At 37.5% G+C, this 17,503-nt stretch overlaps 1 protein-coding gene across 1 annotated transcript in view; it reads left to right on the forward strand.

Moving 5' to 3' along the window:
• The window catches only part of CFAP47 (cilia and flagella associated protein 47), a 544,467-nt gene that overhangs the window by 244,021 nt on the left and 282,943 nt on the right, over window positions 1-17,503 (forward strand). Inside the window, exons 37-38 of the mRNA XM_047075775.1 lie at window positions 1,805-1,939; window positions 10,621-10,736. Coding sequence (XP_046931731.1) covers window positions 1,805-1,939; window positions 10,621-10,736 — 251 coding nt within the window. The remainder of the gene's footprint in view (window positions 1-1,804; window positions 1,940-10,620; window positions 10,737-17,503) is intronic.

Genomic DNA, 17,503 nt, shown 5'->3' on the forward strand with positions numbered 1-17,503 from the left:
TGTTCAAAAGGCTTTTATTGACCTGAGACTTGAGCCTGGAGTGTTCTGCCACTAATCTTCCCCTTTCCCCAACAAACACATTTCCCATCACTCTAGACAGCCCTCTTTGAATCACACTCATAGGCTGGCCCATTCCAAAGGGCCCAGCAGCACCATATTTTTCACTTTGTGGGAATTAAATTCTGTATTTAGTTTTTTAGTTTGTTTCTATCTCAAATAATTTTCCTTCATCTGTTGACCAATGTTGTCTTTCATGAAGAAATGTGAGACCATAGAATACGGATGAGAAACTTTGGAGTCTTGGTGTATTTCTCAGTTTTCCTCAAATCAGGGTCACCAACAGCTTTCTACCCTGCAGAAGTAGGTCACCTCCCTTAGTTTTTACTAATATCCCCTCCCCAGGAACTTTTATTGGCTAGTCTTACTGATTATTGACAAAGCAAGAAAGAACACTCTTCTCTTCTTCCAAAGAGGGAAAAGAACGTATTTGGGGATATGGACTAGGAGGTGATCATAGGAGCTGTCTTTATTCGCTGGTAACTGCTGCTGAACTTCAGAGTCAAGTGCATTAGTCCCCCATAACAGCATTAGGTCTCCTTGACTCCCACACTAGTTGCATTTCCAAGCCCGGACTGGATCATTTTCAGTTACTAACTTGAATGCATGTGATTAAATCATAATGTGTCTTTATTTTATGAAAGTGTAGAGGGCTCCCTGTACATTGACAATTGCTTCTTTATCTGTGGTGTTTTATGTGTTTGAATTTTTGCCTTAGACCATTCTCAATACTTTTTTGTTATGAATAATTCTTTCCTACCACCTTCACATTGTCCAAGGACATTGTAGGTACTACATGATCTGATGCGAAGAATCCTTCCTCCTACTTCTGACTCTCCTTTTTGTATTCAGTGTACATTCAGGCTGTGTTGATTGCCCCTGCTATTATTCCTTTGCAATTCTGGGTTTTATCTCAAATCTGTTCCAACAACCATCACTAATTTATCTTGGTTATCAATATAATTACATTTTCTAACTTATTACAATTTGTATGTTCTGGGAAAAGTATTTTCCAACCCCCTGCCGCGCCGCATCTGCCTGAATTGTTGCTCCTGTGTTATTCCTTGTTGAGAAATCCAGGCCCTCACCCTGGCTTCCACACTCTGCACAGTGTGGCCCTGGTGCTCTTTAGTCTTTTCACATGCTACTTGTCCCTCCTTAGACCTTACACATGATTTAAATTACACTTCTTTAACAAACAAACCCCTTACTTCCCTAGACACCTGCACTGTAGTTCTTTGCCTTACTGATGGAATATATCATTTTCTGCACCCCAAACATAACCTTTATAAACTCCAAGCATTCTTCAGGGCCATCTCATGGGCTACCTACTCCCTTAAACTTTTTGCTTGAAACTCTTGCCTTCTTTTACCTCAGTAGTTGGTCTACTTCCCAGTTTTCTTTTACTGCTATATATGGTACTTTAAATCAGGGATGGTGTCTTAGTCACATTAGTAGTTCTAGTGCATGATATTTTTATGACCTCTGACTAGCTTTTGTGGAGGCTTTGAGGCTGTGAGGTCATTGTTATACTTAGAACACATCTAATTCATCTCTTAACACCTAGGTCAAGCTCTTCTGATTCACAGCAATAATCTGTTTACTGTGTTTACAATTCAGTGTCATTGTCAACTAGTAACATTTTAAAATGTTTTAAAGTAATACAATAATTGATATAATGCTTTAGCTCTTTTTCTATATTTTATCTGTATATCCTCTAATTTATATTTCACTTCTTTGAAACTAGGCCACTGACATCTGTGATCCTAACCCAATCCTGATGCTCATGCTTTGTGTCTACATGTATGAAAGGCTCCCTACGTATCTCCCCAAGAAGGTGGTGCCCTTTTATTGTACTCTACATGACACTGTGCTAAGACAGGTAAGGATATATTTGGGGCCAAAATATGTGGAGTTAAACACTTCCCAGGGGTTTTAGTAATTTCTTTTGCAACCCAAAATTAACACAAGTATCGATATGATGTGATAAGCCTTAGCTAATGTTGCTCCTCTTAAGCCAAAGGTATAGCAGAGTGAAAGGGACAATTTTTGCTTAATAGTAATCACCACCTGCAATGAAATGATGACTCTAATTCATTTGGTGAATGGGGTTTGCGGAGATGGAAAATGAAAGGTACTTTGAAGGGCAAATTTTCTCAGGATACGTGGGACACATTTCATGTACAAGGGGACTGACACCATAAGTGAAAATTTGTGTTCTGAATGTACTTAGCGTTCCTTAAGGGAGTTTACAGACCCAGATGGATTTTGTTCAAATGAGGATATAAAGAGGAAAATACTAAAGTGCTCCTGACAAGGGCCACCTAATTCCCACTGAAGGATGTTATGTGTGTGGGAGCTGCTAAATGTTTAACAGTGAATTTTTTACTTTGCATAAAAAAGTCAAAAATGAAATCTGAAGTCCTGTGATAATAACAAACCTATGTAAATATGTACATATTTATCAAGTGTTCTCTTTGAGAAATACCTTGTCAAGTATCATTGACCTTTGTTTTTCAAGCTGTTTGTTTCATATTTACACTTGTGAAATATCTTCTAGGATACAATTTTTTTAAAGTTTTATTTATTTATTTTGAGGGTGGAGGGGCAGAGAGAGAGAGAAAGAGAGAGAATCCCAAGTGGGCTCCACACTGTCAGCTCAGAACCCGACGCAGGTCTCAAACTCACAAACCATGACATCTTGACCTGAGCCGAAATCAAGACTTGGGCACTCAAATGACCAAGCCACGTGGGCACCCCTAGGATACAATTTTAAATAGCTTATATTTATATAAGATTGTCCCTTCTACTGGTGTTCATAAAATCTTCAACCAGATTTATAGGTCTCTTCTTATTCCTTTCTGAGGACACTATGCACTGATAAAGTCTTATTTTGTACAAAAATTACTTTACCTCTTTGGTCAGATCATGTTTATTCCTTTTTTTCAGGCTGTTTTATGTCTTTCTCTTCATATTTAGCTGGGAGGGTGTAATTTTATATTTTTGATAAAAAACTTGTCTGTATTTGGTCGTCAGAAGATATGTCTTGGTGATTTTGGGTTTGTAAGTGCAACCTCTGAAAAAACTAGGTAGCCTCTGTGACAGTATGAGTGATAGTTGGCAAGGACTCAGATAAAAATCTGGAAACACTCAGGTTCTTGTCTCAAAGTGTAAAGGGCTCAGTTTGGGGTAAGGAAAGCCCCTTCTGATTTTTTGTTAATAAACAATGAGATAAAATTCCTTTTCACAATTTTTTTTTCTTTTTTGGTCAGGAAAAGAAGATATACAACTCTTTAGAGCATTTTTTCAACAGTATTTACTCTGATAATTCCTTCACTGCAATGACTTTCAAAACCTAGAGCTGTAATTATATTGGAGAGGTCTTTTGACTTCAAAATAAAATTTCTAAAGAGTTAGAAATGTTTTGATTAAGCCTGAAGAAGCTAGGAGGAGTCTGAATTAGATGAAGCAGTGATTTATTACTGTTAGGTATTATTACCAGTTCTCTAATTCTGTCCATGTGTTTTTATTTCTTTATGCCTTTTATGTGCCACTATTTTTAAAAACTAGATTACGTAACTAGGTAACGTTTAAACATAAATTTGAATTATGTTAAAAATCAAATTAATGCGGGGCGCCTGGGTGGCGCAGTCGGTTAAGCGTCCGACTTCAGCCAGGTCACGATCTCGCGGTCTGTGAGTTCGAGCCCCGCATCAGGCTCTGGGCTGATGGCTCAGAGCCTGGAGCCTGTTTCCGATTCTGTGTCTCCCTCTCTCTCTGCCCCTCCCCCGTTCATGCTCTGTCTCTCTCTGTCCCAAAAATAAATAAACGTTGAAAAAAAAAATTTTTTTTTAAAATAAAATAAAAAAAAATCAAATTAATGCATATTAAGATAGAAACATTTCTTTCCACCTTTAGCTCTTTACTAGAAATAATGTTCATATCTTAAGATTATAGATTAAACTGGGGTCCCTGGGTAGCTCAGTCATTTAAGCATTGGACCTCAGCTGAGTCATGATCTCACCATTTGTGGATTCGAGCACCACATCAGGCTCTGTGCTGACAGCTCAGAGCCTGGAGCCTGCTTCAGATTGTGTGTCTCCCTTTGTCTCTCTGCCCCTCCCCTGCTCATACTCTGTGTCTCCCCCTCTCAAAAATAAACATTAAAAAAAGACTACAAATGAAATTATGCAAATATAACTTATTTTTCACATATGTAGAGTATGTCTTGAAGATAACAAAAATTAAATATAAATGCAAAAAAACTGTCAGTTACAGCAAGCTTTAATTTTAAATTTCATTTAAGAAAATCACTGATTTGAGGGGTACCTGGGTGGCTCAGTCGGTTAAGCATCTGACTTCAGCTCAGGTCATGATCTCACAGTTCACAAGTTTGAGCCTGGCGTTGGGCTCTGTGCTGACAGCTCAGATCGTGGAGCCTATTTCAGATTCTGTGTCTCCATCTCTCTATGCCCCTCCTCCGCTCATTCTCTCTCTCTCTCTCTCTCTCTCTCTCTCTCTCTCTCTCTCTCAAAAATGAATAAACATTAAAAAAAATAAAAAAGGAAGAAAATCACTGATTTGGAAATTGCTGAGAATGTTTGACATAGTTTACCCCTATGCATCAACTCCAAAGTAAAGAATAATCTCAAGAAATTACTAATATAATTGAAAATCTATTTCTCTAACTTTATGTCACTAATAGAAACATAGAATCCTGGAACCAGTAAAAAATACAGGGATCAGTGAAAAGAAAATGTAGAGTGCAGTGATTTTCTGAGACATTTTTTAATGCATTTGAACTTTTTTCCCACCTTTTTGAAACAAAATTTACACAGAAGCACAGCAGTTGAAGGTAAGTATTAATTAGTGAAACATAAGCTTTTCTTACAAAAAGTGAAAAAGAGGAATTGAGGCTCCCAAGCTTTCTTTCCTTCCCTTGAACAACTTTCCCTTATCCCCATTTACCATTTAACCACCCCTGCATGGAATCCTAGGTGGCGTGATATCACCTGACTGACAAGAGGTGATATCTCAGTGTGGTTTTGATTTGTATTTCCCTGATGAGGAGCGATGTTGAGCATCTTTTCATGTGCCTGTTGGCTATCTGGATGTCTTCTTTAGAGAAGTGTCTATTCATGTTTTCTGCCCATTTCTTCACTGGGTTATTTGTTTTTCGGGTGTGGAGTTTGGTGAGCTCTTTATAGATTTTGGATACTAGCCCTTTGTCTGATATGTGATTTGCAAATATCTTTTCCCATTCCTGCAGTTGCCTTTTAGTTTTGTTGGTTGTTTCCTTTGCTGTACAGAAGCTTTTTATCTTCATAAGGTCCAAGTAGTTCATTTTTTCTTTTAATTCCCTCGCCTTTGGGGATGTGTCAAGTAAGACATTGCTACAGCTGAGGTCAGAGAGGTCTTTTCCTGCTTTCTCCTCTAGGGTTTGGATGGTTTCCTGTCTCACATTCAGGTCCTTTATCCATTTTGAGTTTGTTTTTGTGAATGGTGTGAGAAAGTGGTCTAGTTTCAATCTTCTGCATGTTGCTGTCCAGTTCTCCCAGCATCATTTGTTAAAGAGACTCTTTTTTCCATTGGATATTTTTTCCTGCTTTGTCAAAGATGAGTTGGCCATACGTTTGTGGGTCTACTTCTGGGGTTTCTATTTTATTCCATTGGTCTGTGTGTCTGTTTTTTTGCCAATACCGTGCTGTCTTGATGATTCCAGCTTTGTAGTAGAGGCTAAAGTCTGGGACTGTGATGCCTCCTGCTTTGGTCTTCTTCTTCAAAATTACTTTGGCTATTCGGGGCCTTTTGTGGTTCCATATGAATTTTAGGATTGCTTGTTCTAGTCTCGAGAAGAATGCTGGTGCAATTTTGATTGGGATTGCATTGAATGTGTAGATAGCTTTGGGTAGTATTGACATTTTGACAATATTTATTCTTCTAATCCATGAGCAGGGAATGTTTTTCCATTTCTTTATATCTTCAATTTCCTTCATAAGGTTTCTATACTTTTCAGCATACATATCTTTTACATCTTTGGTTAGGTTTATTCCTAGGTATTTTATGCTTCTTGGTGCAATTGTGACTGGGATCAGTTTCTTTATTTGTCTTTCTGTTGCTTCATTATTAGTGTATAAGAATGCAACTGATTTCTGTCCATTGATTTTGTATCCTGAAACTTTGCTGAATTCATGTATCAGTTCTAGCAGACTTTTGGTGGAGTCTATTGGATTTTCCATGTATAATATCATGTCATCTGCAAAAAGTGAAAGCTTAACTTCATCTTTGCCAATTTTGATGCCTTTGATTTCCTTTTGTTGTCTGATTGCTGATGCTAGCACTTCCAACACTATGTTAAACAACAGCGGTGAGAGTGGACATCCCTGTTGTGTTCCTGATCTCGGGGAAAAAGTTCTCAGTTTTTCCCCATGGAGGATGATGTTAGCTGTGGGCTTTTCATAAATGGCTTTTATGATCTTTAAGTATGTTCCTTCTATCCCGACTTTCTCGAGGGTTTTTATTTTTTTATTTTTTTTTAATTTTTTTTTTCAACATTTATTTATTTTTGGGACAGAGAGAGACAGAGCATGAACGGGGGAGGGGCAGAGAGAGAGGGAGACACAGAATCGGAAACAGGCTCCAGGCTCCGAGCCATCAGCCCAGAGCCCGACGCGGGGCTCGAACTCACAGACCGCAAGATCGTGACCTGGCTGAAGTCGGACGCTTAACCGACTGCGCCACCCAGGCGCCCCTCTCGAGGGTTTTTATTAAGAAAGTTGCTGAATTTTGTCAAAGGCCTTTTCTGCATCGATTGACAGGATCATATGGTTCTTATCTTTTCTTTTATTCATGTGATGTATCACATTGATTGATTTGGGAATGTTGAACCAGCCCTGCATCCCAGGAATGAATCCGGCTTGATCATGGTGAATAATTCTTTTTATATGCTGTTGAATTCGATTTGCTAGTATCTTATTGAGAATTTTTGCATCCATATTCATCAGGGATATTGGTCTGTAGTTCTCTTTCTTTACTGGGTCTCTGTCTGGTTTAGGAATCAAAGTAATACTGGCTTCATAGAATGAGTCTGGAAGTTTTCCTTCCCTTTCTATGTTTTGGAATAGCTTGAGAAGGATAGGTATTATCTCTGCTTTAAACGTCTGGTAGAACTCCCCTGGGAAGCCATCTGGTCCTGGACTCTTGTTTGTTGGGAGATTTTTGATGACTGATTCAATTTCTTCGCTGGTTATGGGTCTGTTGAAGCTTTCTATTTCCTCCTGATTGAGTTTTGGAAGCGTGTGGGTGTTTAGGAATTTGTCCATTTCTTCCAGGTTGTCCAGTTTGTTGGCATATAATTTTTCATAGTATTCCCTGATAATTGTTTGTATCTCTGAGGGATTGGTTGTAATAATTCCATTTTCATTCATGATTTTATCTATTTGGGTCATCTTCCTTTTCTTTTTGAGAAGCCTGGCTAGAGGTTTATCAATTTTGTTTTTGTTTTCAAAAAACCAACTCTTCGTTTCGTTGATCTGCTCTACAGTTTTTTTAGGTTCTATATTGTTTATTGCTGCTCTGATCTTTATTATCTCTCTTCTTCTGCTGGGTTTAGGGTGTCTTTGCTGTTCTTCTTCTGTTTCCTTTAGGTGTGCTGTTAGATTTTGCATTTGGGAATTTTCTTGTTTCTTGAGATAGGCCTGGGTGGCAATGTATTTTCCTCTCAGGACTGCCTTCGCTGCATCCAAAGGGTTTGGATTGTTGTATTTTCATTTTCATTTGTTTCCATATATTTTTAAATTTCTTTTCTAATTGCATGGTTGACCCCTTCATTCTTTAGTAGGGTGTTCTTTAACCTCCATGCTTTTGGAGGTTTTCCAGACTTTTTCCTGTGGTTGATTTCAAGCTTCATAGCATTGTGGTCTGAAAGTATGCATGGTATGATCTCAATTCTTGTATACTTATGAAGTGCTGTTTTGTGACCCAGTATGTGATCTCTCTTGGAGAATGTTCCATGTGCACTCAAGAAGAAAGTATATTCTGTTGCTTTGGGATGCAGAGTTCTAAATATATCTGTCAAGTCCATCTCATCCAATGTATCATTCAGGGCCCTTGTTTCTTTATTGACCGTGTGTCTAGATGATCTATCCATTGTTGTAAGGGGAGTGTTAAAGTCCCCTGCAATTACCACATTGTTATCAATGTTTGTTATGAATTGTTTTATATATTTGGGGGCTCCTGTATTCGGCACATAGACATTTATAATTGTTAGCTCTTCCTGATGGATAGACCTATAATTATTATATAATGCCCTTCTTCATCTCTTGTTACAGCCTTTAATTGAAAGTCTAGTTTGTCTGATAGAAGTATGGCTACTGCAGCTTTCTTTTGACTTCCAGTGGCATGATAAATAGTTCTCCATCCCCTCACTCTCAATCTGAAGGTGTCCTCAGGTCTAAAATGAGTCTCTTGTAGACAGCAAATAGATGGGTCTTGTTTTTTTATCCATTCTGATACCGTATTTTTTTTGGTTGGTGCATTTAGTCCATTTACATTCAGTGTTATTATAGAAAGACATGGGTTTAGAGTCATTGTGATGTCTGTAGGTTTCATGCTTGTAGCGATGTCTCTGGTACTTTGTCTCACAGGATCCCCCTTAGGGTCTCTTGTAGGGCTGGTTTAGTGGTGATGAATTCCTTCAGAGTTTGTTTGGGAAGACCTTTATCTCTCCTTCTATTCTAAGTGACAGACTTGTTGGATAAAGGATTCTCGGCTGCATATTTTCTCCGTTCATCACATTGAAGATCTCCTGCCATTCCTTTCTGGCCTGCCAAGTTTCAGTAGAGAGATCGGTCACGAGTCTTATAGGTCTCCCTTTATATGTTAGAGCACATTTATCCCTAGCTGCTTTCAGAATTTTCTCTTTATCCTTGTATTTTGCCAGTTTCACTATGATATGTCGTGCAGAAGTTCGATTCAAGTTACGTCTGAAGGGAGGTCTCTGTGCCTCTTGGATTTCAATTCCTTTTTCCTTCCCCAGTTCAGGGAAGTTCTCAGCTATTATTTCTTCAAGTGCACCTTCAGCACCTTTCCCTCTCTCTTCCTCCTCTGGAATACCAGTTATGCGTATATTATTTCTCTTTAGTGCATCACTCATTTCTCTAATTTTCCCCTCGTACTCCTGGATTTTTTTATCTCTCTTTTTCTCAGCTTCTTCTTTTTCCAAATTTTATCATCTAGTTCACCTATTCTCTCCTCTGCCACTTCAATCCTAGCCGTTGTTGTCTCCATTTTATTTTGCAGCTCGTTGATAGCATTTTTTAGCTCCTCCTGGCTGTTCCTTAGTCCCTTGATGTCTGTAGCAAGAGATTCTCTGCTGTCCTTTATACTGTTTTCAAGCCCAGCGATTAATTTTATGACTATTATTCTAAATTCACTTTCTGTTATATTGTTTAAATCATTTTTGATCAGTTCATTCGCTGTTATTTCCTGGATGTCTTTTTGAGGGGAATTCTTCCGTTTCGTCATTTTGGTTAGTCCCTGGAGTGGTGCAGAACTGCAGGGCACTTCCCTTGTGCTGTCTTAAGTAACTTGCATTGGTGGGCGGGGCCGCAGTCAGACCTGATGTCTGCCCCTAGCCCACCGCTGGGGCCACAGTCAGACTGGTGTGTGCCTTCTCTTCCCGTCTCCTAGGGGCGTGATTCACTGTGGGGTGGCGTGGCCCATCTGGGCTACTTGCACACTGCCAGGCTTGTGGTGCTGGGGATCTGGCGTATTAGCTGGGGTGGATAGGCAAGTTGTACAGGGGTGGGAGGAGCAGGCTCAGCTCGCTTTTGTTTGGGAGATCCGCTTCGGGAGGGGCCCTGCAGCACCGGGAGGGAGTCATACCCGCCAGAGGGATGGACCCGCAGAAGCACAGTGTTGGGTGTTTGTGCCGTGCAAGCAAGTTCCCTGGCAGGAACCAGTTCCCTTTGAGATTTTGGCTGGAGGATTGGCGAGGGAGATGGCGCTGGCAAGCGCCTTCGTTCCCCGCCAAGCTGAGCTCTGTCATCCGGGGCTCAACAACTCTCCCTCCCATAGTCCCCCAGCCCTCCTGCTCTCTGAGCAGAGTTGTTAGCTTATAACCTTCCAGATGTTAAGTCCCTCTTGCTGTCAGAACACACTCCGTCCGGCCCCTCCGCTTTTGCAAGCCAGACTCGGGGGCTCTGCTTGGCCAGCGGGCTGCCCCTCCGCCCCGGCTCCCTCCCGCCAGCCCATGGAGCGCTCACCGCCTCACTGCCCTTCCTACCCTCTTCTGTGGGCCTCTTGTCTGCGCTTGGCTCTGGAGACTCTGTTCTGCTAGTCTTCTGGCGGTTTTCTGGGTTATTCAGGCAGGTGTAGGTGGAATCTAAGTGATCAGCAGGACGCTCGCTGAGTGCAGCGTCCTCCCACGCCGCCATCTTCCCCTAACTCCACGTTAGGAAAATTTTCATGATTAAAATGTATAACTTGCTTTGATGAAAATAAGTGTTAAATTATATATTTCTAAAGTTCATGATATTATTTATACTCTCTTCTTCAATATAGATTCTACTGAAAAATTCAAGCTTGAAAAACTTGGTGTATAATGCTACAATTGTTGGGAAAGATGCTGCTGACTTCTCCCTTTCCCAAACTGGGAACATTGTGACAATATCTTCAAAGTAAGTGGGGTTTTTTTTGCTTTTTAAATTTTACTTCACTGAAAATATCAACCCTAGAGATTTAATGTGTATTATAATTTTAAAAGAGTGACCTGGTTTTGTTTTTAACTGTTTTATATATAATGAAAGATCATCACTCAAACCTAGATAAATTATGTATATGTTGCTGAGATTCCTCACCAATTTTGTTAAAATAATTCTAACAACATAAAACAGTTGCTTTTAATATATGCTTTTAGTTTCAGTTTATTTTGCATGCATATAGGCCATAGAGTTTAGACTATAAGTTGTTTATGTACTGCAGTTCTGTTATCTGTAAGAAACTCTAACCAGTGTGTGCTAAATTTATATATACATTTATATTTATATTGTTTACTTAAGTATATTTTATATGGATTGTATTATGGATAACATTTTATATGGTTCTTTTTATGTTATCTATAGTTGTTTCTGAGTAATATGCTCATTGCAGAAAATTTAGTAGCTATGAATGTATGAAGAACAAAAAAAGTCAAAGACTGATAATCTTACCTAAAAAACACCTTCAGTGTTGCCATTACTCTCTTTCCCTTCACTGTCATTGTGTTTATATGTATGAATGTGTGTATATGTATGTGTGTGTGTGCATACACACACACACACACACACACACACACACACACACATCCAAATTGTAGTGATTTTCTTTAAAGTCTCATTTCTATCTGATTCTGTTCTCATAATGCATTTTTTGAATGTTTCTACTACTACTCTCCTACTTTCCGAAATAAAGTACAAATGAAGCCCCTAGAGTATAGTCTTGAAAAGTTAAATATGAGTATAATATATTACTCTTCCCAGATCAACAAATCCTATTAGATATGTCAACAGTATTAATGATAGCAAATATTCTTATTACAAAATGCAAGGATGATAAGAGACCAGCCATGTTAGTATCACAGGGGTTCACAAATTTAACAACCACTAATTGACTTTAACCACCTTGAATTTTAGTCATTGCCTTTGCTTTATTATTTTTTCCCAATGCAAAGTGACAGAGTGTAACTACTAAAGTTAGTTCACCTGGTTATCTTTTTGGTTTTTAACTATACATTAACCCTGAGTTGCTTTTCACATTTTAATCATTATTATTTCTAATATATCAAACACAGAAATAATTAGAAATAAGGGCCATTTTAATTGCTTTTAAAATACCCAGAAACCCAGTTGCAGAAGTGCCCCTGGCTTGTGTCATTAGCCCCTGTTTGTTTTCTTCAGTTACTGCTGCATGCTAAGGAGTATACAATTTATAAATTCTGCATATTCATGATTGGTACTATATCCAGATTGAACTGAATGTGAGGAAACAATTCTTCACTTACTTGTTTCCATATTATAAACTAAATGACTAGAATAAAACTTGTAAAAATAGCCCACCCATTTTCTAAGTCCTACTTCTTACATGTCTGTTATAAAACACAACTGTAGTAATACAAGTTTATTTGAACATTGTCACAGTACCATTTTTCTTCCCTTAGGACTTTGATAATTGAGATCTATTCTCTGCCCTTCAAATAGGTTTACACAAGTGACAAGGTTTCAGGTTCCCCCACTTTTTTTTTCACTCATAAACCCAGTAGACTCTTCCAGTATTTCAAAGCTCTCAGGAAATTCTTCCTAACAGCCACACTAAACTTCTCATATTGTACCTTAAGATTACATTTCAATTAATGAAATTAACACTTATAGTCTTTATTATAAGTTTAAAGCCTGTACATGTTGAAAATTTGTTACAGAAAAGTATAAAGAGGAAACAACCATTACTGAGAACCCCATCAGCTAAGCAGAGTTAATTTATCAGTTCATTTCTTTGTGGTCTTTTTATATGCACAAATATGTGTTTATTATAACATATGCCTGGTTAAATATTTACACAATAAACTCATTACATATGTAAATATTAAAATGCTTAATGCTTATTAAACATTTGTATGTACAAAATCTTTATAACATGTACTTTGTGTACCTTTTCATATTTAATCATCCTAATAGCCTAAGTGTCCCCATTTTCCAAAAGAAGACATTGGGCAGAGACATTAAATCATTTGCCCAATTTTCGCTGCTGTTAGATGGTCAAGTGGAGATTCAAAACCAGCCAGTCTAAATGCAGAGTTTGCATTTATTCACTTGACAACAGCACATGTTGTGTATGTGTGTGTGTGTGTACGTGTGTGTGTGTGTATGTATCACATTCATACAGAGCATTCAATAAAATGTGGCTTTGACTGTTTGTAAGTAATCATGAAGATTCATGGAAGGTAATTGTATCATGTTTTTGTTTCTCCAGGAGTGCGTTTGTGCAAATACTTCAGTTGGGTGAGGCCAACAGGCTACTTCCTATTAACTTCTCATCACTGTGACTTTTCTTCTCTTTATTCACCATTGCACCATTTATGGTCTATATAAATATAGACATATTTATAAATAATAGCTTTGTAAAGTTTTAATACACTCCAAGTGCACATTAACTGGCCATATATTCATGTATACCTGCTCACATATGTAATTACAAATACATCATATTTCCACCATGTTACACCTGTACTTTTGTTTTTGACTTATGTATCTTTTTTTAAATAAAAATCTAACTTATACATGTTTGACAAGTCAAATATGCAGAGGAGTTAAAAATAAAAAACAAGTCCCACCCCACCTCAAATCTGTTTCCACTTCTTGAGCCTCCTACTTTTCACTCCTTGATTTATGTCTCATTTTAGTTCTTCCCGTGGTTACTTCCATAAATTGAAATAATCCATATTATTTTAGCCAATATATTTGTTATATCAACTTTAGAAATAATGTCTTGATGTATAACTATAATATTTAATGATCTAGTTTGCTTACTTCTCCAGATTTATTGCTCTCCCTACAAACATCACTAGTTTTATCTTCTATTTATTACTTTTCCAAGGAGTAAAAATCTATTATATAAGTGTTTCTTATACCATCAGAATAAAAAGTATCTTTTGACTCCTTTTTTAAGCTGAGAATATTAATAAATTCTAAAGATATGCATATAATCCTTGAAGTCTCTTTCCTTCAAGTACATCTTTCAGAGTACTTTGCGTGTTCCTTTTATTTGGACTGATTGCTTTCCAGACCTACTGAAGAGATGTCAATATTGGACATTTTTATTTTTCTTTGGATAGAAACTAGTACCTTTCTTATGTGCTAACTTATTTACTAAAACCATCCTTATGAAACCTAATAAAATATGGGCGAGGTAAATTTTCCAAGATTTTCCATTTTTAGGCATTTTTTTTTTTTTTACTACTCTCACACTTGATTTATATTTTGCTTGGCTTATTATTCTAAGTTGAAAAGACTTTTTTTTCCTTATGAGTGTTAAGATAATTGTTCTGCTGCCTCATAGTATTCAATATTTGTGATGAGAAAGTCTACTATAATTCTCTTTCTCAACACCTCTAGAAGTTTCTAGGATCTTCTTTTCTGATTGTGTTCTGATAGTGATCCGGGGTGCATCAAGGAGGGTCTTTTTTAATTCACTGTCTGGGTATACAACAAGTCCTTTAACTATGGAGTTATCTTTAATAAGCACTGGAAAATTCTCTTTGTTTTTTTTCATAATTATTTCCCCTCCTTTTTCACAGTTCTCATTTTCTAACCGTTAACTGTTGAATATTGAACCTGTTGATTGCATCCTTTGTGTATCTTATCACTAGTATTTTTTATCTCATTGTTTTTTCCTCTCTTTATCAACAAGCCTTCTTTTCCAACTGTTTCCTTTGGGGAAGAGAATGGGAGAGAGTGAGAGAAAATGAGAATCTCCTAAATATGTATATTCATGAGTGCTTTCATTTTTATTAAGTGTCTCTATTTCATAGCATCCTGCCCTTAAATGGGTGTTCTAGTATCTTCATAAATGTCTCTGACTTTTATATACTCATCTCTGACCTATATTATTTATCTTCTTTTAGGTCAGTTGTTAATGTTTATTTTGATTTCATTGTTTCCTATTTAAGGATTTACTCTAATGACTTGTGATACTTGTTCATCCATTTATATGTAATAATATGGCAATATAAAAATATATTGTGGTTCTATATATACACCCAAACCTTTACCGTAGTATGAAGAACATTCTGCTTTTATGCCAGATTGCCCAGCATTCTGCAGTGGCCTTGAGGAGAGTGAGTTTATCTGAATCCGATCTTACCCTCCATGTAAGTGGGCATTTCTGGAAATGGCCTCTCCAGGAGTCCACAGGCCAGCTTTGTTTCCTTATCAACCTCTGTTCAGATGCTTATTGATAGCTTCCTCTAACTAGCAGCTTTTAAAAAGATCTCTTTCTTATAATTTTAATGATATTTCTCTTAGATGATAAATCTAGACTTCAGATGCCATTGTGGTCTAGAACCCTGCTGTCATGTCATTTAACAAGTGCTGGACTTTGATACTGGCATGTACAGGTTGTATGATCCAGCCTCATTATTCTTATTTGTAAAAAGGGGATCAGAATATTTAGCCACAGTTTTGTCAGTAATTAATGTAAATATATAGGCAAAACACCTAATACTGTAACTGGAACATATAGGAAGCAATGAGCATTTGCCGCCCCGCCGCCTAAATTTGAAGTGCTAGTGATTCACAGATGAAAATGTGTCAACACTGCTCACAAGTGATTCAAATCTAGCAGAGTACCCTACAGCAAATACACAATAAGGATAAGGGAGGAAGAGAGAGAGAGAGAGAGAGAGAGAAGAGAGTGCATGAGAGGGGAGGGGCAGAGAGAGAATCTTAAGCAAGCTCCACACCCAGCTCAGAGACCAATGTGGGGCTCGATCTCACAACCGTGAGATCATGACCTGTGGTGAAATCATGAGTACGACACTCAACCGGCTGAGCCACCCAGATACCCTGATAATTGTTTTATTCGTGTTGTGTGTATAGAATTAGAGGAAGATGAAAAAAAGTACCTAAGTGGTTTTGGGTTAACCATGGAAGGGTTTCCAGAAGAGATGGTGCTTAATTGTCAATATATATGGAAAATAATTAGTCCCTTTTCTAGATGCTTTTTATTTTGTAGGCATAAATACTGTTATTAGGTGGTTCTTTAAGCATCTTTTTATCTAGACTATGTAAGTTCATAGTCTTTTGTTTTTACAAATAGGGCTCAGAAAAAAAACTTGTTTTCTTAAAAAAATGTAGCATTATCATTATCAGATATTATATAATTATATGTACCACATCCTTAGAGTCTGTCTAAATCACGATTAATAATGGCTCTTTCTGCCAGCTGTGGATTTAAATTCCCAGTGAAATCATTTATATAGAAACAATTAAACAGCTACACCAACATATAAACAAACATGTTTACTTTTGCATCTAATTTGATGATTAAATTTAGCTATAACCATAGAGTAACTGCATAAAAGTGAAAATATACTTTTGGAAAACCATTCAGTTTCTTTATTTCTTCATTGTGCTCATTGAGCCAAATGAGCATTGACATTGATTGATATGTTATATTTTTCATCTATTCCGAAAGCCAAGTTAAAGTAGCTTACAAAATATATTTATTATCAAGGATATATTTTTTAACTTTTTTTTTTATGTTTATTTTTAAAAGAGAGAGAGAGGAAGACACACAATCCGAATCAGGCTCCAGGCTCTGAGCTGTTAACACAGAGTCCAGTGCGGGGCTCAAACCCACCAACCGCAAGATCATGACCTGAGCCAAAGTTGGACACTTAACTGACTGAGCCACCCAAGCACCCCATTAAGGGTATTTTTTTATGAGAGGGAAGCAATTGGAACAAAAAGAAAATAAGAAGTAAAAAAATTAAGATGAAGGCTATACACATTTTTAAAGACCTAAGACATGTAGCTAACTGGACCAGACATTTGATTCTGAACTTTCTAACACATTCAGGAAGAAATCCTTGTCATTTACATGCCTCAATATGACTACAAAATTTCAAAAGGAACGTCTTTACTCAAGACAGGCTCAAATCTTCACTGTCCTAAAACCAGCCATTGACCTCATAAAAAGGATACTATATTTTAAAATGTGTTTCATAAGATTTGAGTATAAGTTCATTTATTGAATGCATGTTAGAGTATGGTCATTCTAAAACACCTTTTTTTCTTTTTTGAACAGAAGTCCAATCTGGTAGCAAGTCCTGTTGATTTTACCAAATTTATCTTTTTTTCTTTAATGTTTATTTTAGAAAGAGAGACAGAGACAGAGAAAGACAGTGTGAGCAGGGGAGGGGCAGAAAGAGAGAGGGAGACACAGAATCCGAAGCAGGCTTCAGGCTCTGAGCTGTCAGCACAAAGCCCGATGCGGGGCTTAAACCCATGAACTGTGAGAACATGACCTGAGCCAAAGTCAGATGCTTGACAGACTGAGCTGCCCACGTGCCCCCACCAAATTTATCTTAAGTGTGACATCTTTTCTTCTTATTCACCTGTTCCATACTAAATTTAATGTGCCATCATCTTTTAATTTTTAATTTAATTTTAATCTTTTTAAATTTTTAAAAAATCATTTATTGTCAAGTTAGCTAACATAACGTGTATACAGTATAGTCTTGGCTTCTGGAGTAGATTCCCATGATTCATCACTTACATACAACACCCAGTGCTCATCACTTTTCCAAAGAAAAGTGTGTTCATCACAAATGCCCTCCCCAACTCCCATCACCCATTTTCACTGCATCCCCCCAAACCCCACCCCCATCAACCCTCAGTTTGTTGTCTGTATT

Source organism: Lynx rufus, unplaced genomic scaffold, assembly GCF_022079265.1.
Source record: "Lynx rufus isolate CCGP_SWC_20201006 ecotype Redwood Valley unplaced genomic scaffold, mLynRuf1.p SCAF_14, whole genome shotgun sequence".
Taxonomy (NCBI): Eukaryota; Metazoa; Chordata; class Mammalia; order Carnivora; family Felidae; genus Lynx; species Lynx rufus.